Source organism: Mirounga angustirostris, unplaced genomic scaffold (assembly GCF_029215605.1).
Source record: "Mirounga angustirostris isolate CCGP_5_RB_7025 unplaced genomic scaffold, mMirAng1.0.hap1 SCAF_5, whole genome shotgun sequence".
In the NCBI taxonomy this organism is placed as follows: Eukaryota; Metazoa; Chordata; class Mammalia; order Carnivora; family Phocidae; genus Mirounga; species Mirounga angustirostris.
Window position 1 is genome coordinate 120,812,294 of NW_026991713.1, and position 18,719 is coordinate 120,831,012.

Sequence of the window (18,719 nt, forward strand, 5' to 3'; positions counted from 1 at the left end):
CATTCTTTCCTTGAAACTTCAAAACTGGTGGGTATTTTACATACATCACATTCCAGAGGAGTCACATTTCAAGTGCTCGATAGCCACATAAGGCTAGTGGCTACCACATTGACAGATCAGCTCTATACCCTGTCTTTTCTCTAATCCTCAGGGTAAGAATTATATCCTATATAAAGGCAGACCCCATTGCCTGTGCATTATCTCAGTGTCCTCGTGAGACATGAGGGGCATTGTGCCTATAATTTTTGCTTTCTTCTCTATCATCTTAAATGAGCCCTTTGTCCTGATTTCTTTCTCTGCAAGGATGTGTTCAGTAGTACTTTATAGCATCGGTAACATAATGAAGTATTCTAAGTTTTTGCTTTACAAAAAGCTTTAATATCTTACTCATAGAATCTACTTTCCAAGGTATTGATCACCTTTATCATTAGGGTCTTATCTGTTTATCTTCATTTTTATTAATAAAGAACAATCAAATCTGGATATAAATGTCTAAATACCAGCCATTGTTTAACTACTAAGAAAAATCAAGGGCAGTATTCAACATAAATTCTTTCATTAAGATTACTAGTCTAAAGCATTTTGTTTATAGTCCACATAGAATCCTTTCACAGGGATTCTTTTTCATGTGGTTAGCACTTTATAATACTATTTTCTTGACCTTCAGTTAGATTATATTTTATGCATTTTAGTTAAAAATCTTAAATTGTGATATGTGATAGTAACAGTGTAAATATTGTTCTCTGTAACATGCAACAATGAAATTTATTATAAATCACAGAATCTATGCCTAGAAATGTTCAGCAAACATTAATGTAGAATCTAAGGTATATTAAATTCTTCCAAAGAGATAGTAGTTTTATTAAAATCTATTAAAAATTAAGGTGCTTGTGATTATTTGAATATTTGTTCTCTCCTATTTTATTTCAAGGTAATAAACCTTATTTTAAAAAAGATTTTAAAGTACGTTAGTGTTCTTGTGTCATATGATAGATTTTGGTAAAAATCAGGTGTCTTTTTGAAAATTAATGAGAAAAGTCCCAATAGTTCATTTTTGCCCTTGCTTCCCTTGCCTTTGGCAATGTTTCTAGGAAGAAGTTGCTGCAGCTGAGGTCAAAGAGATTGCTGCCTGTGTTCTCCTTTAGGATTTTGATGGACTCCTGTCTCACACTTAGGTCCTTCAACCATTTTGAGTCTATTTTTGTGTGTGGTGTAAGGAAATGGTCCAGTTTCATTCTTCTGCATGTGGCTGTCCAATTTTCCCAACACCATTTGTTGAAGAGACTGTCTTTTTTCCACTGGACATTCTTTCCTGCTTTGTTGAAGATTAGTTGACCATAGAGTCGAGGGTCCATTTCTGGGCTCTCTATTCTGTTCCATTGATCTATGTGTCTGTTTTTGTGCCAGTACCATACTGTCTTGATGATGACAGCTTTGTAATAGAGCTTGAAGTCAGGAATTGTGATACCACCAGCTTTGCTTTTCTTTTTCAACATTCCTCTGGCTATGCGGGGTCTTTTCTGGTTCCATACAAATTTTAGGATTATTTGTTCCATTTCTTTGAAAAAGGTTGATGGCATTTTGATGGGGATTGTATTGAATGTGTAGATTGCCCTAGGTAGCGATGACATCTTCACAATATTTGTTCTTCCAATCCATGAGCATGGAACGTTTTCCTATTTCTTTGTGTCTTCCTCAATTTCTTTCATGAGTATTTTCTAGTTTTCTGAGTACAGATTCTTTGCCTCTTTGGTTAGATTTATTCTTAGGTATCTTATGGTTTGGGGTGCCATTGTAAATGGGATCAACTCCTTAATTTCTCTTTGTTCTGTCTTGTTGTTGGTGTATAGGAATGCCACTGATTTCTGTTTTCCTTCCATTTCTATTTTTTGGAACAGTTTCAGAAGAATAGGTATTAATTCTTCTTTAAATGTTTGGTAGACTTCCCCGGGGAAGCCATCTGGCCCTGGGCTCTTGTTTGTTGGGAGATTTTTGATGACTGCTTCAATTTCCTTAGTGGTTATGGGTCTGTTCAGGTTTTCTATTTCTTCCTGGTTCAGTTTTGGTAGTTGATACATCTCTAGGAATGCATCCATTTCTTCCAGATTATCTAATTTGCTGGCATATAGTTGCTCATAATATGTTCCTATAATTGTTTGTATTTCTTTGGTGTTGGTTGTGATCTCTCCTCTTTCATTCATGATTTTATTTATTTGGGTCCTTTCTCTTTTCTTTTTCATAAGTCTGGCCAGGGGTTTATCAACCTTGTTAATTCTTTCAAAGAACCAACTCCTAGTTTTGTTGATCTGTTCTACTGTTCTTTTGGTTTCTATTTCATTGATTTCTGCTCTGATCTTTATTATTTCTCTTCTCCTGCTGGGTTTAGGCTTTATTTGCTGTTCTTTCTCCAGCTTCTTTAGGTGTAGGGTTAGGTTGTGTATTTGAGACCTTTCTTGTTTCTTGAGGAAGGCTTGTATTGCTATATACTTTCCTCTTAGGACTGCCTTTGCTGCATCCCAAAGATTTTGAACAGTTGTGTTTTCATATGAAAAGCTTTTGCACAGCAAAAGAAACAGTCAACAAAACCAAAAGACAACCAACAGAATGGGAGAAGATATTTGCAAATGACATATCAGATAAAGGGCTAGTATCCAAAATCTAAAAAGAACTTATCAAACTCAACACCCAAAGAACAAATAATACAATCAAGAAATGGGCAGAACACACGAACAGACATTTTTCCAAAGAAGACATCCAAATGGCCAACAGACACATGAAAAAGTGTGCAACAGCACTCAGCATCAGGGAAATCCAAATCAAAACCTCAATGAGATACCACCTCACACCAGTCAGAATGGCTAAAATTAACAAGTCAGGAAACGACAGATGTTGGCAGGGATGCGGAGAAAGGGGAACCCTCCTACACTGTTGGTGGGAATGCGAGCTGGTGCAGCCACTCTTGAAAACAGTATGGAGGTTCCTCAAAAAGTTGAAAATATTGCTACCCTACAACCGAGCAATTGCACTACTGGGTATTTACCCCAAAGATACAAATGTAGGGATCCGAAGGGGTATGTGCACCCCAATGTTTATAGCAGCAATGTCCACAATAGCCAAACTATGGAAAGAGCCAAGATGTCCATCAACAGATGAATGGATAAAGAAGATGTGGTATATATATATACAATGGACTATTATGCAGCCATCAAAAGGAATGAAATCTTGTCATTTGCAATGACGTGGATGGAGCTGGAGGGTATTACACTGAGCGAAATAAGTAATGAGAGAAAGACATATATCATATGATCTCACTGATATGAGGAATTCTTAATCTCAAAAAACAAACTGAGGGTTGCTGGAGTGGTGGAGGGTGGGAGGGAGGGGGTGGCTGGGTGATGGGACATTGGGGAGGGTATGTGCTATGGTGAGCACTGTGAATTGCGTAAGACTGTTGAATCACAGACCTGTACCCCTGAAACAAATAATACATTATATGTTAAAAACAAGAAGATAGTAGGAAGGGAAAAATGAAGAGGGAGAAATCAGAGGGGGAGATGAACCATGAGGACTATGGACTCTGAGGAACAAACTGAAGGTTCTAGGGGGGATGGGGGTGGGGTGATGGGTTAGCCTGGTGATGGGTATTAAAGCAGGCATGTATTGAATGGAGCACTTGGTGTTATATGCAAACAATGAATCATGGAACACTACATCAAAAGTAATGATGTATGGTGATTAACATAACATAATAAAATAAAAAAAAGAAAATTAATGAGAAAAGTCAGGTAACCAAAAAATGAAAATCATCTAGCAAAAAGTTAAAGAAAACGTTCAGGGCAAAATGTGAAGGGGATGATGGAAAAATAGAAGATAAGTTCCTGAAAAACAGACTATTCTGCCAGACTGAGTAAAGACTGAATGTATTTGGAGAATGAAACTCTTATACCTGATCCTGTATATGACGACATGGGATATGAACAAATTAATTATTGCTTAATTGCATAATATATAAGGTACTGACCTGCTTTATCACAAGGACTCTTGACTCTCGTGTACTTTTCTCTTCATTTTAGTTATTTTTATTGCCTTTTGTCGCATATACTTATCATTCCATATAAGGATGTATTTCTAGATTTTAATTCCCATTTTAACCCAATTTTACCCCTACAAACATGACGTTTAAAAGCTAAAGGCCAGGGGTACCTGAGTGGCTCAGTCAGTTAAGCAGCTGCCTTTGGCTCAGGTCATGATCTCAGGGTCCTGGGGTCGAGCCCCAAGTCAGGCTCCCTGCTCAGCAGGGAGTGTGCTTCTCCCTATCTCTCTGCGGCTCCCCCACCCCCTGCTCTCTCTCTCAAATAAATAAATCTTAGAAAAAAAGCTAAAGCCCATTTAAGCACTTTGTATGAGGGAGAGAGTTTGTGTCCATGAAATGTACAATAACTGGTGTATTTTTTCTGAAAGAAAAAACACACATAGATAACAGCCACTGTCATTACCTTCACTAAAACGAGACAAGAGCAACAATAGCTACATAAATTGGTGTACAGCTCCAGACAATGATTTTGGCAATATTTCAGTGCCATCAAATGGCTTATTTCCTTCTTTTGATTCTACTTTTGAGAATCTAATCTAAGGCCATAATCTATATCCTCCTATATTTTTACCCAGTGCATGAGGAAAGCCCCTTTACACACAGAGAGGCAGCATGGCCCAGTGGTTAAGCCAGGGCTCAATTCTGACTCCACCACTAGGCTAAATGCATGATGTTGAGCAAGTTACTTAAATGCTGTGCCTCAGTTTCATCATCTTTGATATGGAGATAATCTTCATTTACCCTAGGGTCTTTGTGAGGATTACATGAGGTAATAAGTGTAAATCACTTCCACTAGTGAATTTAAAAAATGCTCACTGTTACCATTATTATTTTCATAACAGGACAATTATAATAGCAAAAACAACAACAAGAAAAAGGAAGAGCCCCGATGCTCCACAATACAAGATTGGTTGCATGAACTCTGGTCCATCCACTCAAGGGCAAAGTCATTAAATTTCATCAGTGTGCACAGTGTAGCACAGGGACTAAGTCCTACAAGCATTCGATGCAATCTGGATTTCATTATGAAAAACACATAAGATACACACTGGGTAACATTTTAATATCACAAAAATTGGAATGTGTTTTATAGGTCAAGGGCCTGTCACAGTTTAATGGGTAGTGTGTGATGCATCTTATATTTGATGCAGTTTGTGGTTGGTAGAATGATAACCTTCCAAAGATGTCCATGTCCTAATAGCCAAAATCTGTCCATGCTACCTTCTATGGAAAAATGAGCTTTGTAGATGGGATTAAATTAAGGAGTTTGAGATGGGGAGATTATCCAGGATTATCCAAATGAACCTGATGTAATCACAAGGGGCCTTACAAGAGGGAGGCAAAGGGCTTTAGAGTTGGTAGTAGAAGATGTGATGACAGCAGAGGTTGGAATGATTAGAAGGGGCCAGGAGTCAAGAAATGCATGCAGCTTCTAGCAGCTGAAAATGGCTAACAACTTCTCCTGAAACCTCTAGAAGGAACTAGCTTTGCTGACACCTTGACTAATTCTAAACTTCTGACCTCCAGTGAGACTAATTAGCCCAGTGAGACTAATTCTGGACTTCTCACTTCCAAACCTGTCAGATAATAAGCATGTGTTATTTTAAGCTCCTAGGTTTGTGGTAATTTGTTACAGCAGCAAAAGGAACCTAATACATAGTCAAATTGGGTACAATAAGGCTCTTTTTTACTTCTAGGCAATGTTAGGCCCTCAGTGCTTTCTGAATACCACCTGACAGCATAAGAGGCAATCAATAAAAGCTACTGAATGAACACTGAATGGAATAGTATACAGCTATCAAAATGTTTACAAATGGAAAATATGTTATTTAAAAAAATAACAGTTTGAATTTCAGTGAAATCACAGTTCACTAAAGTGGGAATACATCAAATTCTGCATATAAAAATTCCAGCAGAAAATAAATTAAAAATAGTAATAGTGACTGTTTCTGCACGTCGGCACTATAAAGATGACCTCTACTTTTTCTTCTTTACATGTCTGCAAATTTTCTATAATGAACAGGTATTGTTTTCATAATGGGAGAAAGCACATCAATTTCACTTAAAAAGTAGATAGCAGTATAATGAGGAACATGAAAAGCAATTTACACAATATTGGTAAATTCAATCTCTTTATGCACCAATGACTCTAATTTAACTAGTAATTCAAAACCTTCAAATTCCTGGGTCTAGCATGTCAGTAACTGTTAAGTCATAAAGGGTCTATGTTTTGAAGTTGTCAACATGGGTCAGCTTTAATAATAGTAAAGCTATGATTATCATCTTCAAAAATCACCCGCTGACCAGCCACTGTGAGCTGCATGGGGACAGCAAGCAGGGTGTCAAAGAGGAAGTGATTTATGCAGAAATTGGCAGTCGACCCAATGGGAAGGAAAAAGGCAAAGGGAAGGTTTGCGGAATGATTCTGCTTACTTGAGTGTGAAAAGACAAGAGAGTTCTTCCTACAACTATGGCCCTTTGACTTTGGAGAAATCATTCCACCACTCTGAGCTTCAGTCTCTTCCTTTGTGTTATGAGGGCATAGAAAGAAATTATCTCTAAGATGAATGCCCAAAAAACCCCCACAAAAACCAAAACCAAAAAACCCTTTCACTGTTCTTCAGTCTCACTTTGTATTTACACAGGGGTTGCTATGCACTGATGTGAACTAGGTCCTCTGCACCGTGCAACTTGCCATTTCCATCACCATCAGATATTTCACAGTATCTTCTTTTTTACAATGTCAGAAAATAGACTGCACAGCGCATTTAAAGCCTTCAGTAAGTAAGGGGTTATAGCATCAGGCTGATGTCTGGTTAGTCACTGAAGCTTTGCAGCTTGTCACTTGTCAGCTGTTTGAAGAACGCATTCATGACCCAGGAAAGTTTCCTATTTTCTTCCATGAAAAGCAAGCATATTAGCAAAACTTAAAAACAGCTTTCCAACTAAATGAAATGCTTGATAATGTCATAATTATTATGATTTTAAATGGGGATGCCATTTCCGGAATACATCATATGTAAAATTTTAATGGAAGTGCTAAATGTCAAAAGATTTTTTTTTTCCAGAAAATATTGATGGAATACCTCTTATTTGAAGGAAACTTTGTTTTAATCCTAATCTTAAGGAATTTTTAAGTTAGTAGGGGGGAATAAATCATATACATAGTTAATTCTAATGTGAAACAGAAAGGTAAATGCCATAGAAAGATACAGGTAAATCATGACGGATAGAATTTCAGAGGAGGAAGAGAGATTATGTCCAGCTGTCCAGACAGAGATGGTTAAGGGAAGCTTATGGGGTACATGGCATCAAAGGCTGTTCGGATCCTGAACTCAAGAATTGGGATGGAAGGGGAGGGCTTTCTTGGTAGAGGAAACAGAATGAGCAAAGTCCTAGTGGCATGGAAAATTTGGAGTGTGTATAGAGAAGAGTAAAAAGTGAAATTTGATGCTATTGTTATCTCCAGGTGGAAGATGCATGGGATAAAAATCAAAATGATGGACAAGATCTAGAAGGCCAAGGCCTCGAATGCCGACCTAAGGAGACTGCACTTTATTCTACAGACAGCTGAGAACCATATAGGATTTTTGAGCAATTATTTAGTTGATTAGCACTCATCTCTCCCTATTATAGGGGACAAAGGTAATCCTGTAGTTTAAAATTTATTATCATTTCTCACTCAACACGTGAACAAAATTCTAAGCAACCTTTTCGTACATCACCCAATGAATTGGAAAGGATTTCAAATTTTTGGATTTGAAACTCTAAGGGAGAAGATTTCCTCCATTGCTTTACTATTTATTTGGGGTTGGAAGAGCAGTAGCCCCATTAAGATGTTGGAATGAAAGCTGCACACATGAAGGTCCCAGGAATTCCAACTGTCTGGGACAGAGAATGTGACAAGAACTTTATTCACGGCCCTACCAGCATCCCAATTTCAGGCCTTCTGAACATCAGGGCTTAGCTTTAGACCCTTAAGCACAGCCCTTGGCCTTCCTACCTGATTGTTCTTGGGAACTGGCACTAAATCTACATTCTGTATATGAAGACAGAACACCAATTCAGCACAGTGTTCCCTTTGTGGCTGAGTGTGTGTGTGTGTGTGCCCACATGTGCATGCACATTCATATGCAAACATATAAATATACACCCATTACACAAAATAGTGATGGCACATACCATTATCTTTTGGTTATGCCTGTTATAGCTTATTGTTATTTTGTAGTGAAAGCTATATTTTTCCTAAATGGCTTGTGAGCATCTTGAGAGCAGGCCCACCATATTGTATTATGAATCCAGCCAATACTCAATTAGTATTTACTGATCAATATATTTAAGCCAAGTCCTGCAGCCTCCAGCACATGGTGAATTTCCTTCTATGATCAGGTGAACAGCTGATTAACACACTTGGTCTAACAGGACAAAAACATGATGGTTTCTATTTTTCTTTAGATCCGCGAAAGGCAAGATAGCTTATTTTTTTAAAAGCCCCTGAGATAAGTGAATTTATCATATGAAAGCAATCTATCAATATGTGTGTGTGTGTGTGTGTGCATGCATGCGTGAAACCCGCCTGCTTGCAACTGCAAAATGCAGAAGTCATGTGTTGAATATTAAATACAGGTGGTGTTAGCAAATGCACAGAGTTCATCAATCAGCATGATTTTCATGTGTTATGCCTGACACTTACCTCAATAAAGAAAATGCTGGCTGCTGACGTTGGATGATGATACATATAGACGGTCACGAGAATGGCTGCTACTATAATGAGGACCAGGATGAGAATTCCAACAATGAGGCCAGCATGAAGGGTGCCCCCTTTCTTCTCGGCTGCACTGTCATCTGTAGAAGCTGAAAGAACAGCACAGCTGTCAGAACATTCATGTGTGTGCTTTTAGGTTTGCATTTTCATTACAGGGGATGTTTACAGTTTTAATAAAGTACCATTAGAATTTTTTCTTTTACTTTCTGTACAACTCTTCTTTTCCATGACACCAATTTTAGAAGTTAGATACTCTTCATTTGGGCAATGAAAATTCCATGCTATTAATGATTAAAAATACTTTGTAATTGTTTTAATTTATAGTTCAATAAACAAAATTAACAGCCTTTATTCTAAAAGTACTATGCAAAATCTAAAACTCTAATTAACTATATAATAAATTTAACTTTGATTTTTCTCATTAAATCACTGGCACTTTTACCTATGGAAAAATTGATTACTGTTTGAAAGTTCCTCTCTCATTTTCTTCTGGAAATTTTATATTGAAGAGTATAATGCTTCTTTTGGTGGGCTAGATAGGCATTTTCAGAAAGTCTATGCATGAGTTCAAAGGCTAGTTTTCAAAATCTGTTTTAAACTGAAATGCTCTTTAAAAGAGTAACAGATGGATGCTAAATGACCCTCAAATAGTTTTATCACCATCTGAAGAGAACACATAGCATATCAAAATATTCCACTATGCCACAAACCAGTATCATTTGGTCTGAGTTTTACTGAGATGTTTTCCACTGTAATACCCATTTTTAGAGAATCAGGAAAAAGAAATTAAATTTCTAAAGTGATAATTATCCAACTCAAAGCAGTAAAGCAAATAAAGCTAATCTCTAAAGTCTTCTCTTGTTCTAAAATTCTGCAATCTTCGATGACTACTCGGGTATTTAAAGATCTTAAATTATGTGCAGCAGGTAACCATGTTTATGTGCATACTATGATTGATATTTTTGAACCATTAGAAAATTACTTAATATTCATAAAAGTTCTACAGCAGTGATTCCTAATCTTTTCATTACTAATTTGCATCTTTATTTTAAACATTATTTTTGTCTGTTGAACCTCATTTAAAAAACACTGATTTATTTATCTTATTTTAGATTTTTGCTAATAAAAAGCATACATGACTGCCTCTCAGAATGTGCGGTCAATGTGCAATAACAGAATTCCAGATAAAGCAAAGAAACGTGACTTCCCAATTCTTCCAGCCCATCTTTTACATTTTTGTTGTTATTGTTTGTTTGTTATTTGCTTGAGACCCATAGTTGGTGTTTGGTAATTCTTCTCCAAATCTAATAAAGCTCAATATCCTAAAGCTTTCCCTTACATAACTAAAATTCATTATTGAAAGAATATACAATTTAAACAGTAATTCATTCTATAAAAATTCACTCACAGAGAGGATTCTGGGAAGAAGGAAGAGTATGAAGTATCAGGAATCTGTCTCCCTACATAGACAACAATTGCATTGGCAGAATGTGTCTGACAATTATCTTGGCACTTTGGACTCTATCGAAGGCTTGCAACTTTCAGGAGAAAGGCTTGTACTGTAAATTGTGGTTAATTTCAGTCAATGTCAACTCTTAGCATAATAGTGGCTACCCATCCTCCACCCCTCAGTCATGTGGCAGGCAGCTGCACATACGTTCCTGAAGTAGCCTGCAGGAGCCAGGGCAGGCAAAAAGTACCCTGTCCTCCAGAGATCAGGGATCTGTGTTCTGACCACTGATTGGTGCTTGTCATCACAGAGGCACAAAGATGGAGCCATTGGTTTCTCCTACCTTCCTCCATTGTTGCAAGCCCTTCCCCCTCTGGCTGAAGTAACTTCTAAGGGATTTAAAGAGCCAGTGCTCCTTTCACCATCCCCCACTTCATTTTTCTCTTTTTCCACTTTTGGGAGCTAGATAGTAAAGACTAGGACATTCAAAAACAACTGCATGTATGGGGGAAAATTAGACAGTGAGTGCATATGCCCAGGAAATGGCTCAGAAAAGAATTGAAAAGACAGTAAGATTACAACTCAGGCTGATCCTCAGCATAGAGACAGTATGCAGCAGCAACAACAACAACAAAGAAGATAATCAACAATAACAAAAATAATATCAAAAAGCAGCAAGCCCTGGGGAAGGGCAGCGGGAGAATCTGATTTCTGGAGTTACCACATTATTAGATTCAAATGTCCAGTTTTTAACAAAAATTCACAAAATATGCAAAGAAACAGGAAAGTATAGCTTATTCAAAGGGAAAAAAAATCAACAGAAACTGTTCCTGAAAAAGAACTGATGGCAGTACAATAGAGTTTAAAACAACTGTCTTGAAGATGCTCAAAGAATCAAAAGAAGATGGGGAGAGAGTCAAGAAAACAATGTGTGAACAAGATGGAAATATCAATACAGAGACAGAAAACCTAAAAAGAAAGCAAAAAGAAATTCTGGAGCTGAAAAATACAATAACTGAAATGAAAAATTCACTAGAGGGATTCAAAGGCAGATTTGAGCAGGCAGAACAAAGAACCAGTGGACTGGAAGATAGGACAGTGGAAATCATTGACTTTGAGGGACAGAAAGAAAAAGAGCCAAGGGGCCATCAAGTAGATCAACATGCACACTGCAGGAGTCCAGGAAGGAGGGACAGAGAGAGGGGGAGAGAGAATATTTTAAGAAATAATGGCCGAAAACGTCCCAGATTTAATGAAAGACATGAAGATAAACATCCAAGAAGCTCAAGGAACTCCAGTAAGATGAAGTCAAAAAGACCCACACCAAGATGCATTATAACCAAACTTTTGAAAGACAAACTCAAAGAGAGAATCCCTAAGATAACAAGAAAGAAAATAGCTATAATCCAGACAAAAGGCAAGGGATATTTATTTATTTATTTATTTATTTATTTATTTATTTATTCATTCATTTGAGAGAGAACGAGAGAGTGGGGGGTGGAGAGGAAGAGAGAGAATCTCAAGCAGACTCCACACTGAACATGGAGCCTGATGCGGGGCTTGCTCTCACTACCTTGAGAGATCTGACCTGAGCCAAAATCAAGAGTTGGATGTTTAACTGACTGAGCCACCCAGGCGCCCCTGTTTATTTATTTATTTATTAGAGAGAGAGAGCACAAAAGCCAAGGAATTTAAACATTCCCTACAAAAAAATAAACTAAACACGAAAGAAGACAGTAATGCTGGAGGCACATAGAAACAAATAGCAAAAATGTTGGAATTAAACCCTTCCTTATCAGTAATCATTTTACATTTAAATGGATTAAAGTCTCCAATCAAAAGACACAGACTTTCAGAAAGAATAAAAACACAAGATCCAACTATATGCTGACTATACGATACTAACTTCGGATACAAATAGATTGTAAGTGAAAGTATAAAAAAATATATTCCATGCAAATAGTAACTAAAAGACAGCAGAGGTAACTATACTAATGTCAGACTAAATAGATTTCCAGTCCAAAAGGTTATGAGACAAAGAAGCGCACCGAGTATTAATAAAAGGTTTCAATACAGTAAGAAGATATAACAATTATAAACATTTACATAGCTAATGACAAACCATCAAAAAATATGAAGCAAAAACTGACAGAATTGAAGGGAGAAACAGACGTTTCTGTAATAATAGTTGGAAATTTCAATATCCCACTTTCAATATTGGAAAGAACAACCAGACAGAAGATAAGTAAAAAAAGAGGACTTACCACAATAAACCAACTAGATCGAACAGACATATACAGAACACTCTACCCAATGACAACATACAATTCTCAAGTGTGCATGGAAGACCTTTTAGGGTAGACCATATGTTAGGCCACAAATTAAGTCTCAACAGGTGTAAAAAAATAGATATCATACAAAGAAGTTTCTCCATCCACAGTGGGATGGAGTTAAGAAATCAGTAACAGAAATAAAACTGGAAATTCACAAATTTGTGGAAATTAAGCAACACACTCTTGACCAACGAATGTATCATCGTGAAATCACAAGGGAAATTAGATATGAATGAAAACAAAAACACAAAAACCAAAACTTGGGCACTACAGCAAAAGCAGGGCTAAGGAGAGAATTTACAGCCGTTAATGCTTACGTTAAGAACAAGAAAGATCTCGAATCTATGACCTAACTTTACAAGTTAAGGAACTAGAAGGAAAAAAACAAACTAAACCTGAAGTTAGCAGAAGGAAGAAAATAATCAAGATGAGAGCAGAGATAAGCAAAATAAAGAATAAAAAAAATAATAGAGAAAATTAATGAAAATTGGTTCTTTGAAAAAATCAACGAAATTGGAATGGGGACTCACACACTAGCAGTCTAGCCTCAGAGTCTGCACCCTGAGCCTCTGATCACTAACCCCTCAACTGACACTGAACTGTATGTACTGCTATTTCTTCTTACTTCATGTTATCAATTCTGGCAAAGAATTCTAAAAAATCCTTGGTAATTTCAAAGAAGAAAAATTAACTTAAATATGGTTAAAGGATTAACATTGTGCCTTCAAGAGGGCAGGGGCTGTGTCTGACTTGTCACTTCTCTGGGACTGTCTGCTGTCATATGCACTGAAAATCCATGTTTGTCAGAAGGGATGGAGGGAGAGAGGAGGAAGAAAAAAGAAAAATAAACCTGTTGAAAATGGGTTACAGCTCTTGGAATCCAATAAAATACCACTTCTCCAATAAAAATCAAACAAGGTTATAATAAATTACTTTATCTGGTCTTCAGTTATCTTATCTCTGCAGTGGAGTCAGTAACAGTAACTACCCCATAGGAGTGCTGTGAGAATTAACCATTGAACACATATAAAATGCTTAGGAGGGTAGCTGGTATATGATAAGCACCTAATTAATGTAGCCATTGTATTATTACTTCTAATATGAGGCAGGTTGAGGCAAATGATGGTGTCTGATTCATGACACCATATAAATTATGTTTTTGCCCTTAACATTTGTTACTTTTAAAGTTTGGCTTTATTCTTAAGTATGCTTGTATCTTTGTACTTTGTGCACTTGAATTTTTTCTTATTTTTAAAAGTATGATACATTACTGTCATGGGAAAACAGGATTAATTTAAAATGTTGCTTTGGAGAAGATGTGGCAAAAAAAAATCTACTTGGGTCAAGAGGGGAAGCCTTGAATTTTTCTTCAAATCCCATGTGTAATTCCATCCATCTATCCTTGATCCCTCTCCACATCTATCCATCCCTCCCATCCTCAGATCCATCCATCCAAATAGCATTTGTTTCTATCTCTGGGATTAGTAGTCTTTTATAAGCAGCATGCCAAGATTCAGCCTCACTTTGTGTGTGTGTGTGCAGAATAGGGAAGGGAAGAACAAGACACTTGTGAGTTAGCTTCAGGCTGCCACTTCCCAAGTGAACCAGCACCTGTTGAGGAGGCAGCAGGCAAAATATAGCCCTTCCCGGGGAGAAACGAGAGAGCCAGAAACATGTTTTATTCAATAAGAGCTCCAGTCAGTAAAATTACCACTGACTTGGAGTACGTAAATTGCTAATCTTTAGAACATAAAATCATAACCGGATTTATACCTTGAAACCTCACTCACTGCCTTCACTTAGTCATAAATGTTTACTTTCTCACTTATTACTTATTTATATTTTCGATAATGGCTTAGTTACATTATTTCCTTTCTAAAACACTCCTTTGCAGTGCTGGTGTGGATGTTAAGACACCATTTCATGTCTAATGAAATCTGTACAGAGTCTAGTTTGTTGCTAGCCAAATGAATATTTTATGACATTTCTGGATGATGATTTTAACAAAATAAACAATCTTCATAGACTCTCAAAATATTGCTAACCAGGAGACAAAATAAATATTGAGGGATCTGCAACTGTGCATATGACTTTACTCTGTGTTGTAATTAGGGCAAACCATTTAAGGAGAAATACAACAAATTCAATTCCAAAATATTACAGAGGCATCCTTGTGTCCCAAGCAAGTGCTATTTCCAAATGCTTCAGAGTTGTCATCTGAATGGAATGGCCAAAATTGCAAAAAGATTTCTGGAGAACGTATTTTTCCATTTTCATATTATTAAGGCAAGTTGTCTGCATCTCTACTCTAGATGCTTTCTCTACTAACAAGTATTATGATGGCATATTAAAAGGTTGTTGAATCTGGAGATGAAGTGATCACTCTATTGATGTGCTTTGATTTTAAATTCTTTCACCATTTGTTTCCAGTTTGGTATCACTGCCCCATTAAATGATATAGGGTTTCACACTCACGGGTACCTGCAAACAGAAATCAGGAGATCATCTGTGTTAAAAATGATGATCACCTCAAACACAAAATTTAAATTTAAAGTGTAAGCAAGTGCTAGTAATTTCCATCATTGAAATTTAGTTCATTCACCTCGCGGGTGGACGGCTCAAATTGATTTCAATCCTTCAGAAAAGACAGTAAACAAAAATGTCAATTTTGGAAATAGTCATTCATTCCTGTGGTTTGACTGATCGTTCTTGGAAACTGGCATACGGAATTGGGTCAGAGAAAACCTTGAGCCTATTTCAGGTACAAACTTAAGTTCATGAGAGTCCATGAGGACTTGGAGGAGCTATTCCAAAAGGTCACGAGTAATCTTGTCGGAAGACTGAAACTCTTATTCTAGTCTTAGAAATATCTTATGCTCTTTCATTCATGTCCGAAAGTGAACAAAAGCCATACAACTATACTCATACACATACAGTATTGCTCACAGGACAATTCAAATCTTTAACTTTTTTAGCCTTTCATCCTGTATTCAAATAAGAGCAATTAGTGATAAAGGATAGTAAGATACCATAAAACGGAGCCTCAAAGCCCAAAAAGGAAGTATATAGATATATGTGAAAAGCTTATCAAATCAAGGCCATTTTTTTTTTTTGCTACTCTGTTTAAGACAAATTTTAAAACATAAATGAAACACGGAAAATCAATAGTATCAAAGATAATATACTCTCCTCTGACCCACTGAATGACCCATGAGTTCCTACTTTTTAGTACTTTATAAAATGCAGATCAATATTTAGACATAGAAAAGGCTATAAAAATTGTCAAATTTATCTAGGCAATCTGCTATTTTGGGGTAAGTTTTAGCTACCATGATAGTAAAGACAACAGATTTTTAAAAGGCATTTTAAATACATATGAAAAATATTCAAGACCTCATGCAAATGTGTTTCATTTGCTGCACTCCAAGAAAAGTTTATGACCTATTGACAAGAGGAAAGAGGAAAGATAGAAGGAAATAGAAGAAGGAAGAGAAAGAAGGAAAAAAAATTTGACAGGTTGTTTCTTCAAAGTGTTGTGTCTGATTTTGAACCTCTACCTCTCCTTGCTCTTTAGATGACTGATGTTTTTCTCAGGATTTACATCAGAATATCAGGTGGCACTGATACTTGGTATTTAGAAGTATAGTTCTTCAATATGTTAAAAAGATTTTAATACATTGCTAAAATGATCTGTACCCACTATTAAATCTTACCAGTAATTAAAGTCCAGAAATAAAGTAAAACTAAAATAGAAATACTCCTTGTCTGAAATTTTATTCACTTTAGAACTAACTCTTCTCTTGGCTTTAAAATGAAACACTACAGCCCATAAATTCCACAATGTATTAATATCCTTTGGGGGACCAAGAGGCTCATGGGTTGGACAAAGTCTTGCACAAATCTGTGCAAAATTCATAAATCTTATACACGTGATGTCAAAATGTTCTTTTTAAAGCTTCAGAATGAAGTTAAACTATGAATGCTTACAATGTTAGTGTTCCAGTCTTGGATTAAAAACACACACAGACACATGACTTTCCCTGTGGAATATTATCTAACCCATTTACAACCTAAAGCATGTCATGGAAGAAAATCAAGTGATAAAATTTTTAGTTAAATTGACTTTCCTTTGGAAGTTTCCCTTGTAACTGATCTCATTCTGTAGCTCATCTATTTTTCCTCTTAGTGCTTTTGAATTTCTACATCCATGATCATGACCTTGACTTCATTCAGAATTTTTTCGGTGTTTGTATTTTTTTGATGCTTGCCAATCTGTCAATATTATTCAGGTATTAAGGGTCCCTTGGGACTATTATATAAGCTATACCTGATCCACAATATGTGTCACTGTGACAATACATTCATAATGCACATTATGATCTCCATTGGAAGGATTAGGGTAAATACTGTGAAAAGATGTTAAAATGGGTGCACAAACCCCTGCTAAGTGCATTATGTATGGTGAGAACAATATCTGGCAGGGACAGCTGGCCAAGCTTCACTTTTGCAGCCTGGGCTGCAACAGGGCAGCTGTGAAATTTCATTCAGGGAAACATATAAAACATTCTGGGCTAAAAGAGCTTAGGGGATGACAATCCTTTTTTTAACAATAATCCGTTACCTTTCATCTTAGAAAAATGAAGCTAAATAAAATTTCTGTGAAATCATATTTTTTTTTTAAAAAAATGCTTGATTCCATCAAAATGAGGGATTTTGGATAGCAGTCACCACACCCAGCCTGCTTCTAGCTTCATTATGTAATTTGGTGCTTTAGTGTAGGCATATGTGTGAGCATCTAAAAAGAGGGGATTTACAGTGCTTACAACTGCCATAAGACCCAAAGTAAATCTGTGGAATAATCCATTATCATTTTTCACTTCTTTGTGTATGTACTACTTTTTTTTTTTTTTAAGATTTATTTATTTGAGACAGAGAGAGAAGGAGGGAGAGAGGAAGAGTGGGGAAGGGGCAGAGGGTGGGGAGAGAGAGAATCTTAAGCAGACTCCCCACTGAGCACAGAGCCTTATGTGGGGCTCGATCTTATGAACCTGAGACAAAATCAAGAGTCGGATGCCTAACCCACTGAGCCACGTAGGTGCCCCATGTATGTACTACTTTTTAAAAGTAGTCTACGTATGCATCTAATATTTTCGGTAACCAAGATCTTTGTAAGACTTAACTTTTAAAACTTTTCTTAACATTAGCTTTCTATCCAAAGGTGTTTTTGTATACAGTTGTCTCCTCCTTCTAAAAATATATTTAAAATTTATTTTTGAAAAATAAAATGTGTCTCTACTTCTACAAAATAATCCAAAGAAAAGGGATCTTAGCACCTAAATTGCCCATCCAAATATTAAACTGAAGAGTTTCACAGAAATTGTTTCTCTTTTAATTTCATGCCAAGCCCTTGCAAGGGTTAAGAAATCAGGGTTTTAAAGTACAGAAAAAATGTAGAGTTTTCTTATTGAATATATTCACAGTGAATATGAAATACCAAAAATAAGATTGATGAAAGTACTTTTAAGATTGGGAGGTACAGAACAGAGTGACTCCTCATACCATTTAATCCAATCCATTCCCGAATGAAGTCACTTATGTTGACAGGTCATTTATACACAAAACTATGAGTATCATAATGAGTGTTTACTTCCCTACCAAATCCACCAGGTTTTCTCAACATGGAGGAAGAACCCTCTTCACCTTGCTTCTATCAGTGGGGAATGGCAAACGTGTGTCCCAACCACTTAGCTAATATAGACCCTTAGTATTTCCACTCCTCTTAATCATGGCTGCATTGTCAGGTCAATACCAGGCCTTCTTGAAATTATTCAAGGAAATTGGATCCAGTCTCTCACTGAAGCTGAAGTGCATGAACCCAAGGACATCTATCTCATAAATAGTTTTTCCAGTGGAGAGATCAAGCTCTATCTCACACTGTATACCCACCATTAGGAAAACAGGCCAAAAAGGCCCTTTTATCTATCCCCAGACCACAGCAGGAGCTGGGCCATGGGCCATGCAAGATAGAACCTGCAGCCATTATTTGAAAAACAAAGACCCAGCTGCTGAGGTGCAATA

General features: G+C 36.6%; 1 protein-coding gene across 1 annotated transcript in view; it reads right to left on the reverse strand.

Annotated features, from left to right (window-relative positions):
• PLXDC2 (plexin domain containing 2) overlaps positions 1 to 18,719 on the reverse strand; it is a 457,639-nt gene that overhangs the window by 37,906 nt on the left and 401,014 nt on the right. Inside the window, exon 14 of the mRNA XM_045874316.3 lies at positions 8,787 to 8,947. Coding sequence (XP_045730272.1) covers positions 8,787 to 8,947 — 161 coding nt within the window. The remainder of the gene's footprint in view (positions 1 to 8,786; positions 8,948 to 18,719) is intronic.